Raw genomic sequence first — 23,480 nt, forward strand, 5'->3', positions numbered from 1 at the left:
TCTGTACCATGGTAGATGTTTTTGCTATTTCAGGTCTTTTTTTTTTTGTTAGTTTGTTTTCAGTTTTTTGGGCTGTTTTGAAGTTTTGCTAATATTTTAGCTGGCTATTAGCTTCAGCGTTTTTAGCTATCAATATCTTCAGTTGCCAAATTGAGCTTAAATCATTCCCACTAGCATTATCGCTACATATCTAGTTCATGAATATGTTAAAAAGTTACGGTTTTAAAGTTATAAAAATGTAGTTTTAGAGTGTTCAGTAAATGTTGATTCTTTTCGGCCCACAATCTAAGGTGTGTTTTGGATTTTTCCCCTTGTGTGATTGAGCTTGACACCCCTGATCTACAGTCTTGATATTTCGTGTGGGTCACCTGCTCGCCCCGTATCGGTTTGACCATTTTTGGCCTGCGGACAACCTTTATCCACCTGCTGTGTTTATGGATTGATCCTCCTCCCTGTTCCAGTTTGCTCCATAAGCGGACATTACTTCCTCCAAGAGCCTTTACGGCTCACTCTGAATTAATAATTGTATTTTGTGTCTCCTTCTCTGATCGAGACACTTAAAGCATCTGTAGGATGTGCTTTTACCGGCCTTCATCTACAATCTACTGATCTTTAAGGATTCCAACTAATAGTTCTTCATTTTTCTTAATTCATGCTTTTTATTTACAAATGTGTTGTACATCAGGCTCATCCTTTCACCTTTCAGCTCCTTTCAGCTCCTTTCAGCAGATATTTTGTGACTGAAGTTTGGATTTCTGGATTGAATCACTCAGATTAGGAATTCCTTCCTCCTCAATATTTCATATATGCTGACCGGTTGGATGCTCTTGTTTTTTTCGAGAAGACCAGGCTGCAGACATCAAAGTTCGAAGTTGTATATTTTCTGCTTTAGGCACCATCTTTTCAGCAGCCAGGTCCCTCTTTGATTCTTTTTTTATAATTCTGTTGTGATTGAAGATTCTAATTTGTCTTGAACTTTTCCTGTTAGTAATTATTTTCTTTGAATGAGTATTAGAGCCACAAAAAAGAAATAAAGTAACAGATTTAAAGCTGCAAAACTATTACTTTTCCAATTATAAATCTTGTAAATGAATTTTTTTCTTAAATGTATGAGATTAGGACCGCAAAAAAGTAATATTATGACTCTTAAAAAGTAATATAACAAATATTGCAACTAAGTCGTTAATATACGACTATTCTTATAATTTTACAGTAAATTTACATGTTTTAATGTTGAAAATTTATCAGAAAAAAGTCATAAATTTACAACTTTAAAACACGTAGATATACAAGAAAAAAACATGTTTAGCCATGACTTTTGAAGTTGTAAATATACGACTATTCTACTGATTTAGTCAGGACATTTTTTCTCATAAATTTACATGTTTTCATGTTGTAAATTTATGACAGAAAATGCATACATTTACAACTTTAAAACATATAATTATACAAGAAAAAGGTAACAAATTTAGCTATGATTTTTAAAGTCATAACTATACAACCATTCTCATAATTTAACAGCAGTGACTTTTGTCTCATAAATTTATGAGCTTTAATGTTATAGATGAATTAAAAAATATATATATATTTACAACTTTAAAACGAGAACATTTACAAGAAAAAAAGTGCCAAATTTACTACTTTAAAAAGATTAAATATTACAGAAAATAAATCACAAGTTTAGCTATGACTTTTAAAGTCGTAAATATACGACGATTCTCGTAATGTAACAGTTAGGACTTTTTTCTCATAAATTGACGAGTTTTATGTTCTAAATTTATTAGAAATAAGTCATAAATTTACACCTTTAAAACACATAAATATTCAAGGAAAAAAGTCATAAATTTAGCTATGACTTTTAAGGTCCTAAATATACGACTATTCTCGTAATTTAACAGTTATGACTTTTTTAATCGTAAATTTCCGAGTTTTATGTTATACATTTTTTAGAAAAAAGTAAAAGATTTACAACTTTAAAACAAGTACTATACAATTACAAGAAAAAAGTCATACATTTTGCTACAACCTTTAAAGTTGACACTGAAAAAAGTGAAACAATCAATTAATACAAATTCTGTTATTACATTTAAAATTATTAGTTTTTATCAAATTTAAATTTTGAGTCACCTAAATTAGATAAAAATGAGATAAAAACGAATATTTTTAATGGTAACAAATTACAGAACTTTTTTTTTATTGATCGTTTCACGTTTCACTTTTTACAGTGTAAATATATAATTTTGTTTTCATGATTTCTGACTTTTTTCCTCTCCTAAATTTATGTCTTTAAAGCTGTAATAATAAAAAAACAGTTTCTTAAACTGGTCCTAATACTCCATTGTAATTTTATTTGAACGCCCAGAAGAATCTTTTGGGGTTCTCATTTGAGTCAAAGTTTCTTATTTTTGAATGTTCAGTGCCACATGAACTGAGAAACTATCCGCACTACGATTGCGGACTCATTTAGACGCAGCTCAAAAACAGCAGTAATGATTTGAACATTAAGCGCAGACCCAAAGTCTGACTGTCAGTCACGTTTGCGCTCCCTAACTCACCCATAACAGTCTTGGAAACATTTTCTTTTCATCCGGACAAACCTGCAGGCACAGAACTCACAAACGTGGAAGCACGGCAGAGCGATGTGGACGCTGAGAGACGGTCGATGCCTCATGGCTCGTGGCAGAATAGGCTGCAGACCGCCTATTAAGAAGAGGTGACTGTTGCATTACGGCCCCCCGCTGTTGTAAACACAACAACAAAAATGCTGTTTTAACATTTTCCTCCCAAATTAGAGGCACCGAGGATGTTTGTTCCCTGCAGGCGGGACAGTGACTAAGAAAAACACGAAACAAATGAACCGCGTTAGCCAACAAAACTGGAGCTCCAAGAATTCTCAAACAAGAACATTAAACCCACTAGTTTCACCGCGTTTTGCAGAAAGAACGTCCAAGACACTGAAGCTGTCTAAAAATCGTCTACTTTATTCAGTAAGGTACAGTAAATGTAAAACATTCCATAAAAAAACATCTATAACTTATTGCTTGTTGTCTTTATATTAGGACTTTTGATCTAATGCATATTTTTTTTTCCAAAGCACACATACAAGGAATATTTTTTGCTAAATATCTAGACAAGAACCTATGCGGTCATTATACTGGCAAAACATACATACATACCCATGTTGAAATGATATAAATCAAACAAGTTACAGTAGCTGGAAAACAGACGAGGGAACGACAGACCTGCCAGTCCTCTCATGCACTGTTAGGATGAGTTTGGATTGTTTTTTTAGATGATCTTTCCTGTTCTATTTAAAATTCAAGACAAATGTTTAAGAAATGATTCAGGAAAATAAATGACATATATTTAACTCCTAAGTGTTGCATATTTCACATAATAATTTAATTCAACTTTTTATGTATCAGGTTGTGGTTTAAATAAAATTGACTTTAAAAGAATTATTAAAAGTTAAAATTTTAACATTGCGTTGCAACAGGTTTCTTGTAACATTTCCTTTCAAGATTTAAACTTTGAAAAACTATTACAAAAACTAAAATGTATACTAAGAAAAAAAGCAAATCAAAGAATGAGTAAGAAAGTCTGGAGATGACCCTTCCCAAAAATAAGTACACTCAAGTTTTTTTAAGTATACGTTTTAAAAACTAAAATTAAGAGAGTATACTTTTAGTCTGCTTTTTAGATAATAAGAAATATAAATATATTTCGCCTATAAGTGTTACTGTACTAAAATATTTTCGTACACAGTATTAAAAGTGGAGTAGATGTATTCTTGGGATATTTCCAGTAGGCCTATATTAAAAAATCTATTTTTATACACTAATCAGTAGAAGTGTATCACTTGTAAACTAAAAGAAAACCTTAAAAGCTAAATTAGATATACTTAAAAGTGGACTTTGATAAACTTAGAGTTTGCCATGTTACTTTAAGTATACTTCTATACTTTTTATAAACTAAAAGTGGGCCAATTCAGTCCCAAGAAGTATACTTGTTAGTAAACTGCAAATATACTATTTAATTGTACTTGGTACACTTGGGGAAATATGCTTTTCATGCTAAAGTATACTTTAAAACATCTACAGTACTTGAAGTATGCTTATTTTTGATAAGGCTAGGGTGAGAAAATGTGTCCCAACCAGGAGTAACCACAATATGTTTCAAGATATTAAAGCATTTTTGGTTTATGTTGACCTTTTAACATTTTAACTAAAAAAATGTTAATCCAAGTGGCATTAAAGAAGAAAGTTTAACAGAAAATTAAAAAATTCTGCTTCAAAGTAAACTCCTGGTAACAAATGTTATGTCCAAATTACAGAAATAAAAAAAATTACAACAAACATCATTTAAACTAAGAAAAACCCTAATTATATTAATTTACTTCCATACAAATTCAGGCTATGTTGATGTGTAATAAATCCTAAATTTTAGACTTTTAGGAACCCACCAAGATAGCTTCAGTAGCTACATAGTAAATATTCTAATCAGACCTAATTTAAAACGGATAAATAAGCCATTATTACGCACTAGTCTCTCTTACAGTTCAGTCAACAGTGTAGTTTTGCCCTGTCATTTGCTCTGGTGGCTACAGCACATTTAAAATGGCTTTTTCGCTGGAAATGGAAAAGTTGTAGAAGCTAGCATTATTAGCGTGTATGCTAACACCATGAAAGCTATAGTTTGAACAAAACTGTTGAAATAGTTTTGCTCTGTCATTTGCTTTATTAGCTAACAGCACATTTAACATGACTTTTTTGCTAGAAAAGTAACAATTGGAGAAGCTAGCATTATTAGCGTGTATGCTAACACTGTGAAAGCTATAGTTTGAAGAAAATAGTTAAAATGTGTGGCTAAAAGGTACTTCCACAGCCTAAAATATGTTCCAGAAAGTTATTTTATTAAAAAAAATTAAGAGTTGTTTGGCTTTCTCATAAATGTACACTGTGGAAGAGGCGGTAGGCTAATAAACCTGATAATCTTTAATTATCATTGCTGGGTTTCAGTAGTTATTTTTATTATTTAACTTTATTTATTTAGCTTGATTAACTTTAAACTTAGTTTGTCTTCAGATCATTTTATTGTCTGCTATTTTAGCTTTGTTTAAGGGCATTCTGAGAAGCTTAGACTGATAAAAAAAAAGTCTATAATTTAAGTTTTGTAAATGTTTGGATGGTAAAATTCAACACAGCACAGAGAGGACTGGAGGATCTGCTGTCCCTGGTCCCTCAGAAAGCCTCACGTTCCTGCAACTCCTCCTTCATGAAGATTTAAAAAAGCTGTGTGTTTAGTCGATGTGCTGGGCTGCCCCGTGTGACGTGCAGCTGCATGGATGCTTCACAGCCCCTTAAGGAGTCAAGTTTTTCTAAAATAAGCCCACATAAACAGACCGTTGCCGTCACGTGCACACGGGGCAGCTCTGAGGTCAGCGATGTTTGCACCTCATGCCACGTATTTACATTCTCACTTTAAGGAAACTGTGTACAAGGCAGTATCAGATGGTGATGTAGCAAAAGTCTGGAGGGATAATATTGTCTATTTTCATTGATTTTTATTTTATTTTTTATTTTTAAGTTGGGCGCCAGAATAAAAGGAGTGCAAAAACAGGAAACTTAAGGGAGGGAAAGTTCCCATCCGTAATAAATAAATAAATAAGTTAATAAGTTACAAGGGTATGTCTGTACATGTTCAGAGACAGTGTGTGCTTGAGTCGCCGTGGTCGGTTTCCGTGTCTGCATGCTTGTCGTAGAAACTTCAAACCTTTTCCAGAGGCCTGCTTTCGCTTGTCCTCTGGCAGCACAACAGGGCTGGTGTGAAATTAACAGCTAACTTAATGCCACAAAGGTTAAGTTTTGATTTTTACAAGCGACAGCAAAAAAGTACATGTGAAGAAAACAGGTTAAAAGATGAATGTATTTTTTAGTGTTTTTAAGGTGATTACAGTCAGGGAAGTAGATATCAGGTGAGGGTCTGTGCTTCAGATATAAGGACGGAAATCTGCTCTTAAATCTCCTTTCAACAAATCATGGAATAAAAGGAGTCAATTTGTAAAGAAATATTTCAGGACAACATGCAGAGATCGGTTGACTGTAAAAGTTTTTTATCAAATATGTTTCTGTAATAACTCACAAAGTGTGCTTTGAAGTTTTCCAATATATGTTGTTTAGGGTTAGCTGTCGATCAAATAAACCAATACAGCTGATAAATGAACCTTGGTCACCTTCACAACTGTAAATACATCTGCAGACGTGTGTGAATAACAGTGTGTGGGAGGGGCAGAGTCACAGGCTGCGACATCTTTGATTGTGGAAAGGGCAAAAAACAATCAATAATTTACATTTGAGTCGTAATTATTTTTCAAAAACCTTAAAACAGGAGTCAGTTAATGAGTGCAAATAAATGTTGGGGAAAAAAAACATGCTTCTCCCAATGTAAAAAATTAATTTATCATGAAAAAAAAGTATTATTGTTTCACAGCCATCATTGCGTCCAGGTTCTTATTTTGTCAAAAAGCTTTCTGGAAAGTTGTATGTACAACTACACTGTAATGCCAAAAGTATTCACTTAACCATCCCATATGATATTCAGGTGTTTCAGTCACTTCTATGAAAGAATGGACTGAACTCAGGAAATCAGTGAATTACAGTGTGCTACCATGTTAGCGTAAACTCTAACCATGAAATGACCACGGTCACATATATTCCAGTCATCTGTCGGTGGAATTACAACAAATAAGAAGCAGCAGGACGCATGAATCAGTCTTTCTGTGGAGTTCGTAGGTTGATTGGTAACTCTAAAGTGTTCCTAGGGTGTACCTTGACTTCATCCAACATGGGGACAGGCTGCAGCAACACCAAGAGATATAACGGGTTTAGAAAATGGATGGTGTTGGATGCAGTCAATAAAGCGTGCTGCCATAGGACGCTTCCTTTTTGATCGCATTGTGCCAAATATGAAATGTGGAGGAGGGGATATGATGGTGTGGGATGTTCATCCTTTGCTCCCTTAGACAGAAACTCTCCAACACATGAAGATATGTTGGAGAGTTTAATGTTCTAGCCATGGTAGGATCGTTCTCTTTCAGAACGATCCTTCCTATTGCATCATGACTGTCCACCAATGCAGAGTCAAAAAGACGTGGAGGAGCCACTCAGGTATGAAGGAATCTCATTGGAACACAGAACAGTGAGCCTATTATTTGATACCCCATGGATTAGAATGCAATGTCACTCCAGCTCATAGGAATGCAGAGTGGTGGAAGAGAATACTTTTGGCAGAATAGTGTACGTGTATTACCAGTATGAAAGCAACAAAACAAAACAATTTGTTTAGGATTTGTATCTTCAAAAACATGAAATCTAAATTTCCATCTGTACCATGAAACATGGTAGAGAAAAACCTGTTCTGATGATCTTTAGGAATCAAAGTGATATAAATTTCACTCACACACACATTCTTATCTCCAAGTCGCCACATATGAACGTTTGGTTAAGGACCCCTACGTGTCCAGCGCTTTGGGTGTCCCCAACTCGTCATTTTTTGATGTTCTGGCTGTTTGTAAAATCAAGAGTCTGCAACCCTCGGGATGTGGTACCGGACGGGGTACCGGATGCGTAACGGGATGTGTTACCGAACGTGATATAAGATGCAGTATCGAGTGCGGTACCGAATGCAGCACTGGATGCAGTACCTGATGAAGTACAGGATTCAGTACCTGATGAAGTACTGGATACAGTACCAGTTGCATTCCAGATGAAGTACAGGATGCGGTACCAGATACAGCACAGGGTGCAGTAACAGATGAAGTACCGGATGCGGTACCAGATGTGTTATCAGTACAGGATGCAGTACCAGATGCAGTACCGGATGCAGTACCAGATGCAGTACCGGATGCGGTACCAGATCCAGTACCGGATGCAGTACCAGATGTGGTACCAGATGCAGTACTGGATGCAGTAACAGATGCAGTACCAGATGCATTTACGGACACAATACCGGATGCGAACCAATACCGGTTTAAGGTTAAGGTACCAGTACTGGGTTAGGGTACCGGTACTGGATGCGTCCCGGGGGCCGGTTCGCCCCCGGTAACACACCTGATAACGCACCAGATAACGCACCTGGTACCACATCTGGCCCCAGTTTGGGTTCTGTACCGCATTTGGTCCAATTTCGGTACCAGGTTTGGGTTTCGGTGTGCTACACGTCTCGGTACTGGACAGGTTCTGTTTCGTGGCCCGGAGTTTGGGGACCCGTGATTTGATGGGAACAGCCAGTACGTCGAAAAATGACGAGTTGGGGACACGCAAAACATCAAACCGTGATGCGGAGGGATCCTTAACCAAACGTCAATAAGTGACGACATAGGAGTGAGAACGTGTTGTGCTGACAGCTTTCAAGAGATGACGGGATTCTTAATAATCATCAAGCATTATTAGAATAGAATAATTCAAATCTGCACAGATAAAAACTGCATGAAAACCAGCAGGTGTTGCTATAGATGAGCTTTAAACGCTGACCCTGCTCTCCTGTGAAGGTAACTACCAACCGCCGTGGCTGCAGTCAACCTGCATGAACGTGGAGATGAGAAAGTCCAAGTGATAAATGTGAGAGTGTGTTTCCATGCCCTTGCTGTGTAGGAGAGAGGTCGGGGGGGTTCTGCTGAAGTACATTCATGGTGAGAGGTTGGAAGGCATTGTCCTGCCAGTGTCCTCACAGGTCAGGAGGGAGAGATCCAGGGGTCAAAGATATAAATAGATACGGTGTGTTGACGCTGTTGGTCGAGGATGGGAAGATTGGAGTCGGAGGATAACTTTTTCCTCAAAGGATGACGCATTTCCCTTTCTCCACCCACGGGTTGTTCTTCATTAGCTCTGGGTTCAGGAACGGATCCTCTGGAACACCATCCTCTATCCACTTCACCAAACTTGAAGGACAGAAAAGAATGACAGACGTTTGTAAGACTTCTAGACTTTGCACAAGCTCAATGGTTTAGCATTTTAAGAGTTAGCCACAATGGTAACATGGTAAAACATGTATTCTTATACAACACTTTACTACTTTCTTAGAAGATCCAAAGCGCTTCACGGTCACAGTCCGATTTACCCATGCACACACACATTCACACACTGATGGCGACTCCATTGGTGAACATTGGCGCCAAACTATAACTACCAAGAGAAGTGTGGGGTTCAGTGTCTTGCCACAGGACAATTTCACACATGGTCAGGCAAGGCGGGAACTGAACCTGCAACACATTCTCACTCCCAAGTCGTCATATATTGACGTTTGGTTAAGGACCCCCAGTTTTTTTACGTTGACACACGTGCTCTGTTCTTGTTTTTTATTTTTACCCTCTCAAACTAATGTTGGACAGAGAGTCATCAAACTGGGTCAGAGAGATACCGAAGTACAACCGAAACTGTCCATCGTTCAGACACCTTTTTGGGGTGCCGGAGCCTATCCCGGCTGCTGATGGGCGAAGGCGGGGTACACCCTGGACAGGTTGCCAGTCTGTCACAGGGCCTCAATCACACACACATAAACTCTCACATTCACACCTAGGGACAATGTAGAGTCACCAATTAACCTATGAAGCATGTTTTTGGACGGTGGGAGGAAGCCGGAGTCCCCGGTGAAAACCCACGCATGCACGGGGAGAACATGCAAACTCCACACAGAAAGGTCCCAAATCCCCCAGCCGGGATTCAAACTGGGGCCTTCTCGCTGTGAGGCAAGAGCGCTAACCACTGAGCCACCGTGCAGCCCTCCTACATGATTCTTCAAGCTAAATTTAAAACCTTTTAAAACCTTTTTAAGACCTTGCATATGAAAAATGAAGACTCATTTCTTGGCCAAATTCCCAGCCCATGGACAAAAAAAAACAAAGTCCTTGTCATGTCCCACTGGCATCCAGCATGATGTTGATAACGGAGCTTTACTTACATAATCATAGTTAAAAAAAAAAAAAAAGAACTTTAGACCAGAAAAGTTATACAGAAAAAGTTTTAAACTGTTACATTTTTAAGACCAAGATATCAAAATTTAAGATTTTTTAATGCTTTTTAAGGTCTTATTTCCAAATGTTCAAATTCAAGGCTATTAAGACTTTTTAAGACCCCGCGGGGGTAACCAAACCTTAAATTCACTTTTTTTGGCTGTTGACCTCTAAAAACGGGGTTTTAAAAGTGCTGTCTGCAGTCATTAACCAATTTTTGACAAATTAAAATAAACGCTTATAGGTTGCCCCCTATAGGTTGAAACAAGGTATTACGGCTGCATTACGGCTGCATTTTGTGATTGGTGAAACCAATTACGCCCCACGCATTGATATATCAATAGTTCCACATCATGATCTGCAGCTCCAGTAATGATAACAGTCCTGCCCCCCCTCCCCTCCCCTCTGGATTTTCACATTTCGGTTGTGGGTGGAGTCAGCCTCCAACATCCCTGTTTGGTTACCCTTTAGGATGTTCCACAATCATTTTCAGTGATTGTGTCATGTTCTGCCTCATAAGTTACTTTTTTCTTTTGTTTCTGTGCAGGCGGCTGTGACTCCGCCCATTCTCCTGTGGATCCTGCTGAGCAGTCACAGCTGCCTGCACTTCAGTACTTCTGTATATCCTGCTGCAGCCCTCAGCGTCGCCTTGTTTTGTTTCCTGGCTTGTTGTTGTAGCCCTGTGGGTTTTGTTAAAACTTTACTTGACTCACTCGGTTACAGTTTTAGAGGACTTCTCCCGTTTGAAGGCCAGCTGGTATTTCAGGCTCTCCACCTCCTTCTTCATCTGGGGCAGGTCCATCTCGTCCATGGCTGCAGTTTGATGTGGGCTGTTCTACCTGTGCACAGACAGAGGACTTCTATTAATACAGCCCACTTTTAAATAACAGACAACGCTGATCTGCAGAAAATCCCCGAAAGAAACGTCTGGTTTATATTTGCTGTTCAGCTTTTCCACCTACAGGGGAACAAAAACTATCAAATTATTACAGAATAATCAAATGCTGACACAGTCAGTTTCTGGTTGGATTTTTTTTTAGCTCTGTAGAAGTGAAATAAAAATGCCAGATGTAATTGTTTTTGGTCTTAGCATTACGTTAATTTAATACTTCCCCCCTTTGTTTCCTCATAAAACTCACAGAGATTAATAACAGCAGAAAAGTTTCTGCGTTTCCACCTGTACAGAGAAAACTCTGAGAGTAACCACAAAACTAAAACTTTTTGAAGAGTTCATCTGGACTCTCTCCAAGGGAAACATTTTGAATACTAAATTCAGATTAGAAAAAATTCATTTTAAGTGAAAATTTTAGCTAAAAAAAATAAATAAAAAAAGTCCAGATGGAAAACTGAGATTAAAACGACACTAAATAAATACAATCAAGATTTATAAAGTAAGATAAATTTTAGGCTAAAAAACCCCAAATCAAATCAAAAACTATAGTAAAAACTAGGATTAAAAAACAGAATCCAGATGAAAAACTAAAACAAAAACTATGTCCGGATGAAAAGATCAGATTAAAACGGCATTTAATACAATCCAGATTTAAAAACTAAGACAAATTTTAGGCTAAAAACTGAGAGAAAAAACTGAGTCCAGATTAAAAACTAGGAGAAAAACTTAGATGAAAAACTAAAATCAGATTAAAATCTAATCTTAAAATGGAACTAAAAACAGTCAAAATTAAAAAATGTACAAACTGGCATCATCATAATCTAAAGACCTCTAGAAATAATAATTTTAAAATAAGTCAAAAGATGATGGCACAAATAAAACAAATATTTCACAGGAAACTTTTTATCTTTTAAATATGTATTATATGTGTTTAAGTGTCTCCTTTACACGCTTTATTAAGATTTTTTTTTCAGTTGTGATCATCAAGTCCGTCCAGGAGGGCCACAGATGATCTTCACATTACAAGATAGCCGTGTTTAATCTGTCACCATGGTAACTGAGATCGTTAGAGCGACTTTCAGGTTTCAACCTCGGGCAACAGGAGCGCTCTAAGCAGGTCAGAGGGAGAAACCAGCGTCCTGTGGCATTCAGGTTACTTCTAAAGGGAATCCCAAAATATAACATCCTTGTTTGCTTTTTGCCGCGGTCACTTTAGTCATAAAAGGTTTGTTTTTTTCAGAGAACTCCTTTAGAAACTTCCCCCACATTTACGTTTTCTCACGACTCCATAAACGTCCTTCACACAAATGTTTTTAATGATCCGCTTCCCGTCAGTAAACAGGATTCAGAAGTTTGTATTCTAGACATCAAACATTTTCTGTGGAGGAATTTTTATGTTTTTAATGTGACTGAAAAACACAGAGAAACTGGGCGGATTCTAATGATGTCGTCTTGAAGTTGAATCAACTGGACTTAAATCTTCTTTCCACCAGTTGCCAGGGGCGTAACTAGAACTAGGACTAGAACTAAAGCTGAGAGAAAAGTTTGAACCCAAAATCAAAGATAGGGCAAAAGTGAGACGAGGCACTACGCATCTAAAAACATTTGTGCAGCCAATGCGAAAATATTTTTTTAAAATAAAAAGTTTGAAAACACAAAAAAGTTTTTGAAAACAAATATTAAATATTTTTATTTTGGCAAATTATGATTTTTTACTTAACACTTTACATTGTGGTTGGAGCTTAGAAAATGTTGATCTCAAAACTGTGCCTTTTGCTTGCACTATGGTGGCACAACAATCCCTCCATAGTCTGTATCATAATAAAGGCGGGAAATCCACTTCCCCTCTCATTCTGTTCTATTTCCCGTTCCTCCCTGCAGATGTCTTTGGTTCCTCCCCCATGTCCCCCTCCTGAGCGAATCATTGAAGAGTCCCGGTTCTGGTCTGGAGTCCGCCTGCAGAATCGATCCTGCTGAGGCAGCCGACCCACAAAGCGCTGCAGTATTTTTACCCAGCGTTGAATAACACTATGTGTTACACAAACGGCCCTCGTCGCAGTCTGCTACAGAGATGATGGAAAACCTCGGTGCTGCCAGGGCGACTCCCGCTTTTTTGGGTTCGGTAGGAACCTGAACCAAAGCCCGTGGCGCTGGCTGCCCCCGCTCCACCGGTCCAGCCTTCGCTCTCAGCTTCTCCCACAGAACACCTCGGGGCTCCGGCGCCAAAAATAGAACGGCAGCAGGGACTTCAACCCCGTCCTGTGAGGGGGAGGCAAACGCTGCTCGCTCAGCAACCACATCCGGCTCCTTCATCCGACTTGTTGATTTCAACTCGAAAAACAGCAGATGAAGAAGCCATAACCCTCCATGATAGATCAAATTAACCACAAAGCTTTAGCTCCAATGGAAAAACAAATAAAAACGCAGAAAAAAGCTCTAAGTTTATGAATCCATATTTGTTCTACATAAACACAAATAAGTGTAAAATAAATAGAAATGAAGTGAAGCTGTGAAATATTTATGTTTAAGCTAACATGCAGATTTTTAGCTTTTTAAGCCGGTACTATGCAAGGATAAAAAACTAAACCCAGCTGAAACATTCGCACTGTCAGGCACGGAGGAGGAACCTAATGATGAGGGCTTGCTTTAGATTCACAGGAACTCGATATCTACTCTTTTTTTTTTTTACAGACATGTTTGGTAGGGCAGGGCAATAAAACGATAACAATATTTATCACAATGGAACCTTTTCTCAATAGGAAATGAGGCGGTCCCGACTTTTATTTTGAAGGATCCAAAAAACACTCGCTAGTTGCGAGCGTTTTTATAGGGTCAAATCAGGATCAGCTTAAAGTGAATGAAAAGAAATAAAGAAAATTAAAAAAAAAATGTAAATTTGAAATTTGAATAAAAAAATAAAAAAACTGTTACCAATTAAAAAAATGTTTGGTTGTTGTTCCAACTTTCCTTTTTTCATTTTTCATTCCTCGCTCTATTTTCAGTTTTAATTCTGATTTTCAAATTTTGCTGCTGAGCTGATCCTTTTTTACACGGGGGCGGGGCTTTGACCCCATCGGCTCAACCATGTTTCCCATGGAGTGACAGACGGGATTCCTCACTGCATTTTCTACACTTTTCTCAGACACACATGAATATTTTTACCCTTTTCTTTCATTTTTTATTCTCACTGTTCAAACTTTCATAGAAAATAAGTCTAGAATTAGTATGAAAACAAGGATCTGATCACAATCTATGTAACGCTGTCAAGCTGCACGTCTGAGTGAAAAACGCTACGTAGGAGATTGATTGACAAAAATGGATTGAAAAAATGGTAAATCAATTGACTTAATTTGACCTAATTTGGTTGGAGCTGGAAGTAAGCCATGGGTGACATCACACTAACACAGTCCAGTTGTCATTTACAGTCAATGGTTCTACCTGAGATGTTTCTCAATAAGAAATAAGACACTGTGGTACTCTACAGCAGTGGTCCCCCGGACCAGAACCCATGTGTGTGACACTTGGTACCGGACCTACACCTTTTCTGTTTTTTCTAATCTGATTCATTTTATTTTGAAAAATCATTGGACTCTCCCTATCGGATTCATTCGCTCGGTCTCTTGTAGAAAACCCATCCTCTACTTTCTTAAAGTACTTACACCAGCTAACAAACTGAAACCCACGAGGAAAAAAAACAAACATATTTAGAAAGATTAAGTTGAAGTTGGTGTCTGATTTGTAGATTCCACTTTGATTTCCACTTAAATCACATTTTTATGATTTCTACAGGAAATCTAGAGTACAAATAAAGATTGAAACAACTGCAAATGGTTTGCAAATGGAAAGGAAACTTTACCCTCAAAAGTTAAAGGAAGATAGAAGTAAAAATCAGACTCTAACTTCAACCTCGTCCGGTTTTGTCTGACACTTTGTGTCATGGTACTTTATAATAAGTTATATCGTCATATTTGATTGAAATGTCTTTTTTATACATAGTTACGTTTACTTACTGTTTTTGTTTCTAAGCCTTGTACTTGAATGGGCAGTTCCATCCATAATGTGCTCAGTATGTCTATGTATGTGACACATAACATTTGAATTTGCAGATTTTTTTTTTTTTTTGCAAAGGCACAGCGTCTGAAACTGAAACATTCATGATCAAAAACTAGAGCTAGAGAGGAGATAAAAATGTTTAGACCCAGAAGGACGGTTCTGATGCAACTTGAAGAAAGACGTCATTAGCAGATGGAGAAACATTTATTAAAAAACGAGCTTTGAAAACCTCCATCACAGGAAGTCGACATTTTAGGAGAATTTAGAAGCTCTTGAGCGAAGGAAAAACTAATTAATGTTAAACTATGAATAGAGTCAATTGAAGCTTAATGTTTTTATATTCAATTAAATAATGAACTCTTTTCCGCACGCGTCTTGCTTGTTAACCTTTATACATCTTTGTCGAGTGAAGCTGCTAAAAACTGCTGTGTGAAGGTAAATCTTTGGTTTTTCATTCAGCCTCAGCTGCAGATGCTGGTCACACCTGCTCCGTCAGCACACCTGTGGGAGCCTGTGCAGGTAAAAACACGGCGTTTCCACGCTGCTGCTGCAGGATTCAAAGCGACGGCGGCGCGTGCAGCAGCTGCGGCAGGGGCGTTCGCCACGGTGGGACTGTGAAGCAGGTGTAGCATCTGGAGCCACTTCCACTTCCTGTCTGGGATCAGATTTCAGCAGGAGGCGACGGCGGAGGGGTGGGGCGCTCTTTCTCCTCCCTCCCTTCACTCTCTGCCTCCTCTCCACTAACGTATCAGGTTGCAGGCTGCATCCGTCTTTTTGCTGAGCAAGAAATCACCTTTTCCTGCTTCCGTCTCTCCGTCCCCTGGTAATTCATATTCCAGAGCTTTGCTTTAGTCTCCTCTGGTCAGAAAACGCAGACTCTACTGTTCAGAAAAGACTGTTTGGTGGTAAAAAGACTGAATAAATGTGCAAAAAAAGGATTTATCTTGTCTATGATGCACAACTTCACTTCATGGTGATAGTTCAAAGGTCACGCTTGCAGTCTGAGAACAAGCTGCTCTTAAAAACGAACGGTGGCGTGTTTATGGACCGATGGAACAACAGGAAACAAGTGCAGAAAATTACATGAAAAACCATCATGTAAAACACTTCTACTTTGATATCCACCTGTTCCCTTTAGGGGCGCCACCACTAGAAACAGTGGGACTGAAGAAAAGACAGGAAGCAGAGCTGGAGGTAGCAGAGACGAAGATGCTGAGGTTCTCTTTGGGAGTGACCAGGATGGATAGGATCAGGAATGAATACATCAGAGGGACAGCACATGTTAGAGGTTTTGGAGATAAAGTCAGAGAGGCCAGACTGAGATGGTTTGGATATGTTTAGAGGAGAGACATATTGGTAGAAGGATGCTGAGTCTAGAGCTACCAGGAAAGAGGTCTAGAGGAAGACCAAAGAGGAGGTTTATGGATGCAGTGAATGAAGACATGAAAGTGGCTGGTGTTAGAGTGGAGGATGCTGAAGACAGGCTTAGATGGAGGAAACTGATTCGCTGTGGCGACCCCTGAAGGGAAAAGCCGAAAGCAAAAGAAGAAGAAGTTCACAAATCATCTGCCTAACCGTCCCATCCTTCCTCATGGCTTCCTTCAAGACCCTCTCTGATCATCTTTTAATCTTTTATTTAAACCCAGTAATTTTTCTATTATGATTATGCCGTTTTAGCCTAAATCAACAAACCTGTGTCATTTTATAGCACATAGTTTCTGCAGAGCAGTACCAGTTCATTAGAAATTCACTTCTGAGTTGTAGTGGTGCAGAAGTAAGCCTCCCCTGATATCCCATCATCCCCTTTGTTTATACGCCCCTCACATCAACATGTCTGGTACAACAAAAAATGTTGTAGAGCCATCCAGCCGTACACTGATCCAGATTCCAGCTCCGACGAGGAAAACAAAGACGTTCATGGATCTATTGGTCTGCAAGTGGATGATCAGAATGGAGCGGAGCAGAGAGTTTGTGACCGACTGTAACACCTACAGTATGTCACAACTACAAACTACAACAGTAATTTATCATCTGCTCCTGACTCCCAATAATTTCAATGAAGAAATACTCAGAAATGCCATTTAAATTATCTTTTTTTTGTCTTCAATCATCAGAAAAATCACACAAGAACATGATAAAAACACTATTTTCATTGGAGTGGGTGTTTAACCCACCAATTAAAGGAACAAATGACCTTTTCACTAGAAATCCATAAATTCACCACCAAATTGGTCAACTTTGGTTGAAACCTGATAATAGTGCTCATAAAATATCCTAATTCTTTGGTCCAAAGGAGAAGTTGGTCCTCGTTGATCCTCTCTGTGCTGCAGAAAAACCAAAACTGCTGCTGGATTTTTATCAAATCTGGACGAAATCAGCCGTTCTATGAGAATAATCCCCCCCTGAACCTCTAGTCCCACCAACGCGCAAGTCCCAAGGCTTTGCTGCATTCACGATTCCTTAGGTATATTTTTAATGCTGGAAAGAGCACCTTTCAGACCCTCCAGGATTTCAAGGCAGATTTTTAGGATTGTTGCGGACGAAAATGGCAAATGTTGTGGCAGCTTTTGTGAAAAGTTGCAACAAAAGTTGTAATGTTTTTTAGTATATATACTTTGAAAAGCACCTAAAAATGTTAATTATGATTAAAAAAAATCACAATCTCATATTCTAACTCTTTTTATTGTGACACATGCACTCGGAAAATAATAATGTTGCTGTACTGTCATTTAACTTGAATAGAAGTTTGAAACACAAAATTAACTTTTGGTCCTCTCTGCTCACAATAACACAAATGTTTATGTTTTGATTAACACATACTTTAGAATAAAATGATATTTCCAGAAAACAGTATAATCAGATTAAGCCTCAGATCTCCGTGTTCTCCACAGGATCTTCCTCTTTATTCCAAAAGCATCACCGGTGGGTCACTGGATGTGGTAGAGGAAGAAGGCTTTAAGGGGCTGTTCTGGTTTCTTCTGTCAGTAAAGATCTGCTCTGTTTTGGAGAAGGTTCTCTCAGGTGTCTGAAGGTTTGTTGTGGAGGAGATTCCATATAGAATTATTTTCTTGCAGACTAAAATCTTCCTTTGTTATATCAATTTCTAGAGTCTCTCTGTCTTTCTCTCATATTGTGCTGCAGCTCAGTGCACCCCCAACCCGCCGTGTGCAACCATGCTCAGCGCACCCCCAACCTGCCATGTGCACGCCCGCGCACGTGGAAAAGTGAGCATTTATGCGCGTCTTGAAAAGAAAAAAAGTTAGAGACAGTTTAAAAGAGATAATAAATAAGAGCACTGCTCCCGGGAAGATCTCACAAGGGAAAAAGTCTCAAAACTACGTCATCATCCATGACTGTTGTCACGGTAGATTGGTCAAAGACGCAATAAAGTTGCGGTGAAAAAAAAAAAGTTGCAGAGTGCGCAACAGATCTAAATCAAACTTTCCAACTGTGAGGCAAGAGTACTAATATGGCCCTGCTTATACCACCATGTTAGTACAACTCCACTATGCTGGCCCCATCATGCTAGTACCACTATGCTAGTACCACCATGCTAACATCCCCATGCTAGTACCACCATGCTAACACCACTATGCTAGGCCCATGATGCTAATACCACCATTTTATTAACACCATGCTAACACCACCATGCTAGTACCACCATGCTAACACCACTATGGTAGGCCTCTTCTTCTTTTCCTTTCGGCTTTTCCCTTCAGGGGTCGCCACAGCGAATCAGTTTCCTCCATCTAAGCCTGTCTTCAGCATCCTCCACTCTAACACCAGCCACCTTCATGTCTTCATTCACTGCATCCATAAACCTCCTCTTTGGTCTTCCTCTAGACCTCTTTCCTGGCAGCTCTAGACTCAGCATCCTTCTACCAATATATTCACTGTCTCTCCTCTGAACATGTCCAAACCATCTCAGTCTGGCCTCTCTGACTTTATCTCCAAAACCTCTAACATGTGCTGTCCCTCTGATGTATTCATTCCTGATCCTATCCATCCTGGTCACTCCCAAAGAGAACCTCAGCATCTTCATCTCTGCTACCTCCAGCTCTGCTTCCTGTCTTTTCTTCAGTCCCACTGTTTCTAGTCCAAACAACATGGCTGGTCTCACCACAGTCTTGTACACCTTTCCTTTCATTTGTGCTGAAACTCTTCTGTCACACATCACACCTGACACTTTTCTCCACCCATTCCAACCTGCTTGCACTCTCCTCTTCACTTCTTTTCCACACTCTCCATTACTCTGTACTGTTGACCCTAAATACTTAAACTCCTCCCCCTTCTTTATCTCTTCTCCCTGTAACCTCACTCTTCCACTCTGGTTCCTCTCATTCACACACATGTACTCTGTCTTACTGCGGCTAACCTTCATTCCTCTCCTTTCCAGGGCAAACCTCCACCTCTCTAACTCCACCTCCACCTGTTCCCTGCTCTCACTACAAATCACAATATCATCTGCAAACATCATAGTCCATGGTGATTCCTGTCTAACCTCATCCGTCAGTCTGTCCATCACCATTGCAAACAGGAAGGGGCTCAGAGCTGATCCCTGATGTAATCCCACCTCCACCTTGAACTCCTCTGTCACCCCTACAGCACACCTCACCACTGTCTTACAGCCCTCATACATGTCCTGCACTGCTCGGACATACTTCTCTGTCACTCCAGACTTCCTCATACAATACCATAGTTCCTCTCTGGGCACTCTGTCATAAGCTTTCTCCAGATCTACAAAGACACAGTGGAGCTCTCTCTGACCTTCTCTGTACTTCTCTATCAACATCCTCAAAGCAAATGTTGCATCTGTAGTGCTCTTTCTTGGCATGAAACCATACTGCTGCTCACAAATGTTCACTTCTGCTCTTAGTCTGGCTTCCACTACTCTTTCCCACACCTTCATTGTATGGCTCATCAGCTTTATTCCTCTGTAGTTACCACAACTCTGCACATCTCCCTTATTCTTAAAAATGGGCACCATCACACTTCTCCTCCATTCCTCAGGCATCTTCTCACCACCTAAGATCCTGTTGAACAACCCGGTCAAAAACTCCACTGCCATCTCTCCTAGACACTTCCATACCTCCACAGGTATATCATCAGGACCAAGAGCCTTTCCACTCTTCATCCTCTTCAAAGCCCCTCTCACTTCACCTTTACTAATCTTTCTTACTTCCTGCTCCACAACCGTCACCTCTTCTACTCTTTGTTCTCTCTCATTCTCTTCATTCATCAACTCTTCAAAGTATTCTTTCCATCTTTCCATTACACCACTGACACCTGTCACCACATTACCATTCCTATCCTTGATCACCCTAACCTGCTGCATGTCCTTCCCATCTCGATCTCTCTGCCTTGCTAGTCTGTACAGGTCAGTCTCTCCCTCCTTACTACCCAACCTAGCATACAAGTCATCATAAGCTCTTTGTTTGGCCTTTGACACCTCTACTTTCACCTTACGCTGCATCTCCCTGTACTCCTGTCTACTCTCCTCAGTCCTCTCAGTGTCCCACTTCTTCTTAGCTAGTCTCTTACTCCGTATACACTCCTGCACCTCCTCATTCCACCACCAAGTCTCCTTATCAACTCTCTTTCCTGATGACACACCAAGTACACTCCTACCTGTCTCCCTGATCACATTAGCTGTAGTTATCCAGTCATCTGGGAGTACCTCCTGACCACCCAGAGCCTGTTTCAACTGTTTCTTAAAAGTCATGCAACAATCTTCTTTTTTCAGCTTCCACCAGTTTGTCCTCTTCTCTGCCTTTGCCCTCTCTTTCTTCATCTTCTTCACCACCAGAGTCATTCTACACACCACCATCCTGTGCTGTCTGGAAACACTCTCACCAACCACTACTTTACAGTCACTGATCTCCTTCAGATTACACCGTCTACACAAGATGTAGTCTATCTGTGTGCTTCTACCTCCACTCTTATAGGTCACTCTATGTTCCTGTCTCTTCTCAAAGAATGTATTCACTATCGCCATTTCCATCTTTTTTGCAAAATCAACCACCATCTGTCCTTCTACATTCCTCTCCTGGATACCAAACCTGCCCATCACCTCCTCATCACCTCGGTTTCCTGCACCAACATGACCATTGAAATCTGCACCAATGACAACTCTCTCATTTCCAGGGATGCTCATCATCACTTCATCAAGATCCAACCAGAACTTCTCCTTCTCTTCCAGCTCACATCCTACCTGTGGGGCATACCCACTAACAACATTGAACATGACACCCTCCATTTCTATCTTCAGACTCATCACTCTATCTGACACTCTTTTTACCTCCACAACACTCCTAACAAACTCCTCCTTTAGGATAACTCCTACTCCATTTCTCTTCCCATCTCCACCATGATAGAACAACTTGAACCCTGCTCCTAAACTTCTAGCCTTGCTACCTTTCCACCTGGTCTCCTGGACACACAGTATGTCTACCTTTCTCCTCTGCATCATGTCCACTAACTCTCTACCCTTTCCTGTCATAGTTCCAACATTCAAAGTCCCAACTCTCAGTCCAACACTAGTGACTTTCCTCTTCTCTCTCTCCCTACGAACCCGCCTTCCTCCTCTCCTTCTTCCACCAACAGTAGTCCAATTTCCACCGGCACCCTGTCGGTGAACAGCACCGATGGCGGTCGTTGTTAACCCGGGCCTCGACCGATCCGGTATGGATTTCGTAGGTCTGATTCGCATATTTGATTTGGCAATATTTTACGTCGGATGCCCTTCCTGACACAACCCTCTGTATTTATCCGGGCTTGGGACCGGCACAATGAGACCCTGGCTTGGGCCCCCTCGTGGCTACATTACCACTATGGTAGGCCCATGATGCTAATACCACCATTTTATTAACACCATGCTAACACCACCATGCTAGTACCACCTTGCTAACACCACTATGGTAGGACCTTGATGCTTATGCCACCATTTTTCTAACACCATGCTAACGGTGCTAACTCCACCATGTTAGTACCGCCGTGCTAACAACACCATGCTAGTAACACCGGGCTAACACCACCATCCTAACTCCATCATGTTAGTGCCACTTTGCTAGCACCACCATGCTAACACCACTATGCTAACACCACCATGTTAGCACCATCACACCAACACTACCATGCTAACACCACCACACCAACACTACCATGCTATTACCACCACACCAACACTACCATGCTAACACCACCATGCTATCACCACCTTGCTAACACAACCATGCTAACACCACCATGCTAGCACCACCATACTATCACCACCTTACTAACATGACCATGCTAACACCACCATGCTAGCATCACCATGTTAGCAACACAATGCTTACACCAACATGATAGCAACACCACGCTAGGACCTCCATGCTAACAACACAATGCGAACACCACCATGTTAGCACCATCATGCTAACACCACCACACCAACGCTACCATGCTAACACCACCATGCTAGCACCAACATGTTAGCAACACAATGCTAACACCACCATGTTAGCAACACTACGCTAGGACCTCCATGCTAACAACACCATGTTAGCATCACCATGTTAGCAACACAATGCTAACACCAACATGATAGCAACACCACGCTAGGACCTCCATGCTAACAACACAATGCTAACACCACCATGTTAGCACCATCATGCTAACACCACCACACCAACACGACCATGCTAACACCACCATGCTAGCACCACCATGTTAGCAACACAATGCTAACACCACCATGTTAGCAACACTACGCTAACAACACCATGTTAGCACCACCATGCTAGCTCCACCATGCTGACACCACCATGTTAGCACCAACCCTTTAGCACCACCATGTTAACAAACCATGCTAACACCGCCATGCTAGCACCATCATGCTAACACCACCATGTTGGCAGCCCGTGTTGAATGTTTTAATAAATGTAATTTGATTGTGGCTTGTGTGGATGTCAACAAACTCCTGTCAGTTTACAGTAGACTCTTAGCCAACTCAGGAAACGTCTTCATAGTAAATTTCGCTTCTCTGAAGCAAACAAACCAAAGACTCCACAATCGCGCTTTAAGCCTGACGTAATGCTACATTAGTAAACCATCAAATGTGCGTCCCCCGCCTCTCTGTTGACACAGCTGGACATTTGTTCAAAAATGGGTTTGTCAGTTTCCAGCTCAGATGAGGAAGACAAAGACGTTCATGGGTCTCTTTGTTTCGCCGACGTATTTTCATGTCACAAATACAATCTTTTTCAAGCAGCATTTTCTTTTTGCTCTTGATTTTCAACAATTTGAATAATAAAATACTCAGAAATGCAATTTAAAGCTTGTTTCTCTTTATACGTGTCCTTCATCATCAGAAAAAATGCAACAAAAACACAATTTTCATTACAGTAGGTCTTTATAAAGCTGATTACAGAATACAATAATTCAGAGTCAAACTTGTTCTTTGCAGTAAAAGACACCCCCCCCCCTCCCACCACCAAAATAAATCTCCAAAATAAACTGCTGTTGGTGGATTAAAAATAGATTTTG

The 23,480-nt window shown here is 39.9% G+C and overlaps 1 protein-coding gene across 1 annotated transcript in view; it reads right to left on the reverse strand.

Moving 5' to 3' along the window:
• Nucleotides 1-2,961: 2,961 nt before the first annotated feature.
• The window catches only part of gng13b (guanine nucleotide binding protein (G protein), gamma 13b), a gene marked incomplete at its 5' end in the record, with an annotated part of 22,363 nt that continues 1,844 nt past the window's right edge, over nt 2,962-23,480 (reverse strand). The window contains 2 exon segments of the mRNA XM_024272501.1: nt 2,962-8,938; nt 10,723-10,848. Of these exon segments, the coding sequence (XP_024128269.1) occupies nt 8,833-8,938; nt 10,723-10,820 (204 nt within the window). The 3' untranslated portion in view covers nt 2,962-8,832.

The sequence above is a fragment of the Oryzias melastigma genome, linkage group LG8 (assembly GCF_002922805.2).
Source record: "Oryzias melastigma strain HK-1 linkage group LG8, ASM292280v2, whole genome shotgun sequence".
Lineage (NCBI taxonomy): Eukaryota > Metazoa > Chordata > Actinopteri > Beloniformes > Adrianichthyidae > Oryzias > Oryzias melastigma.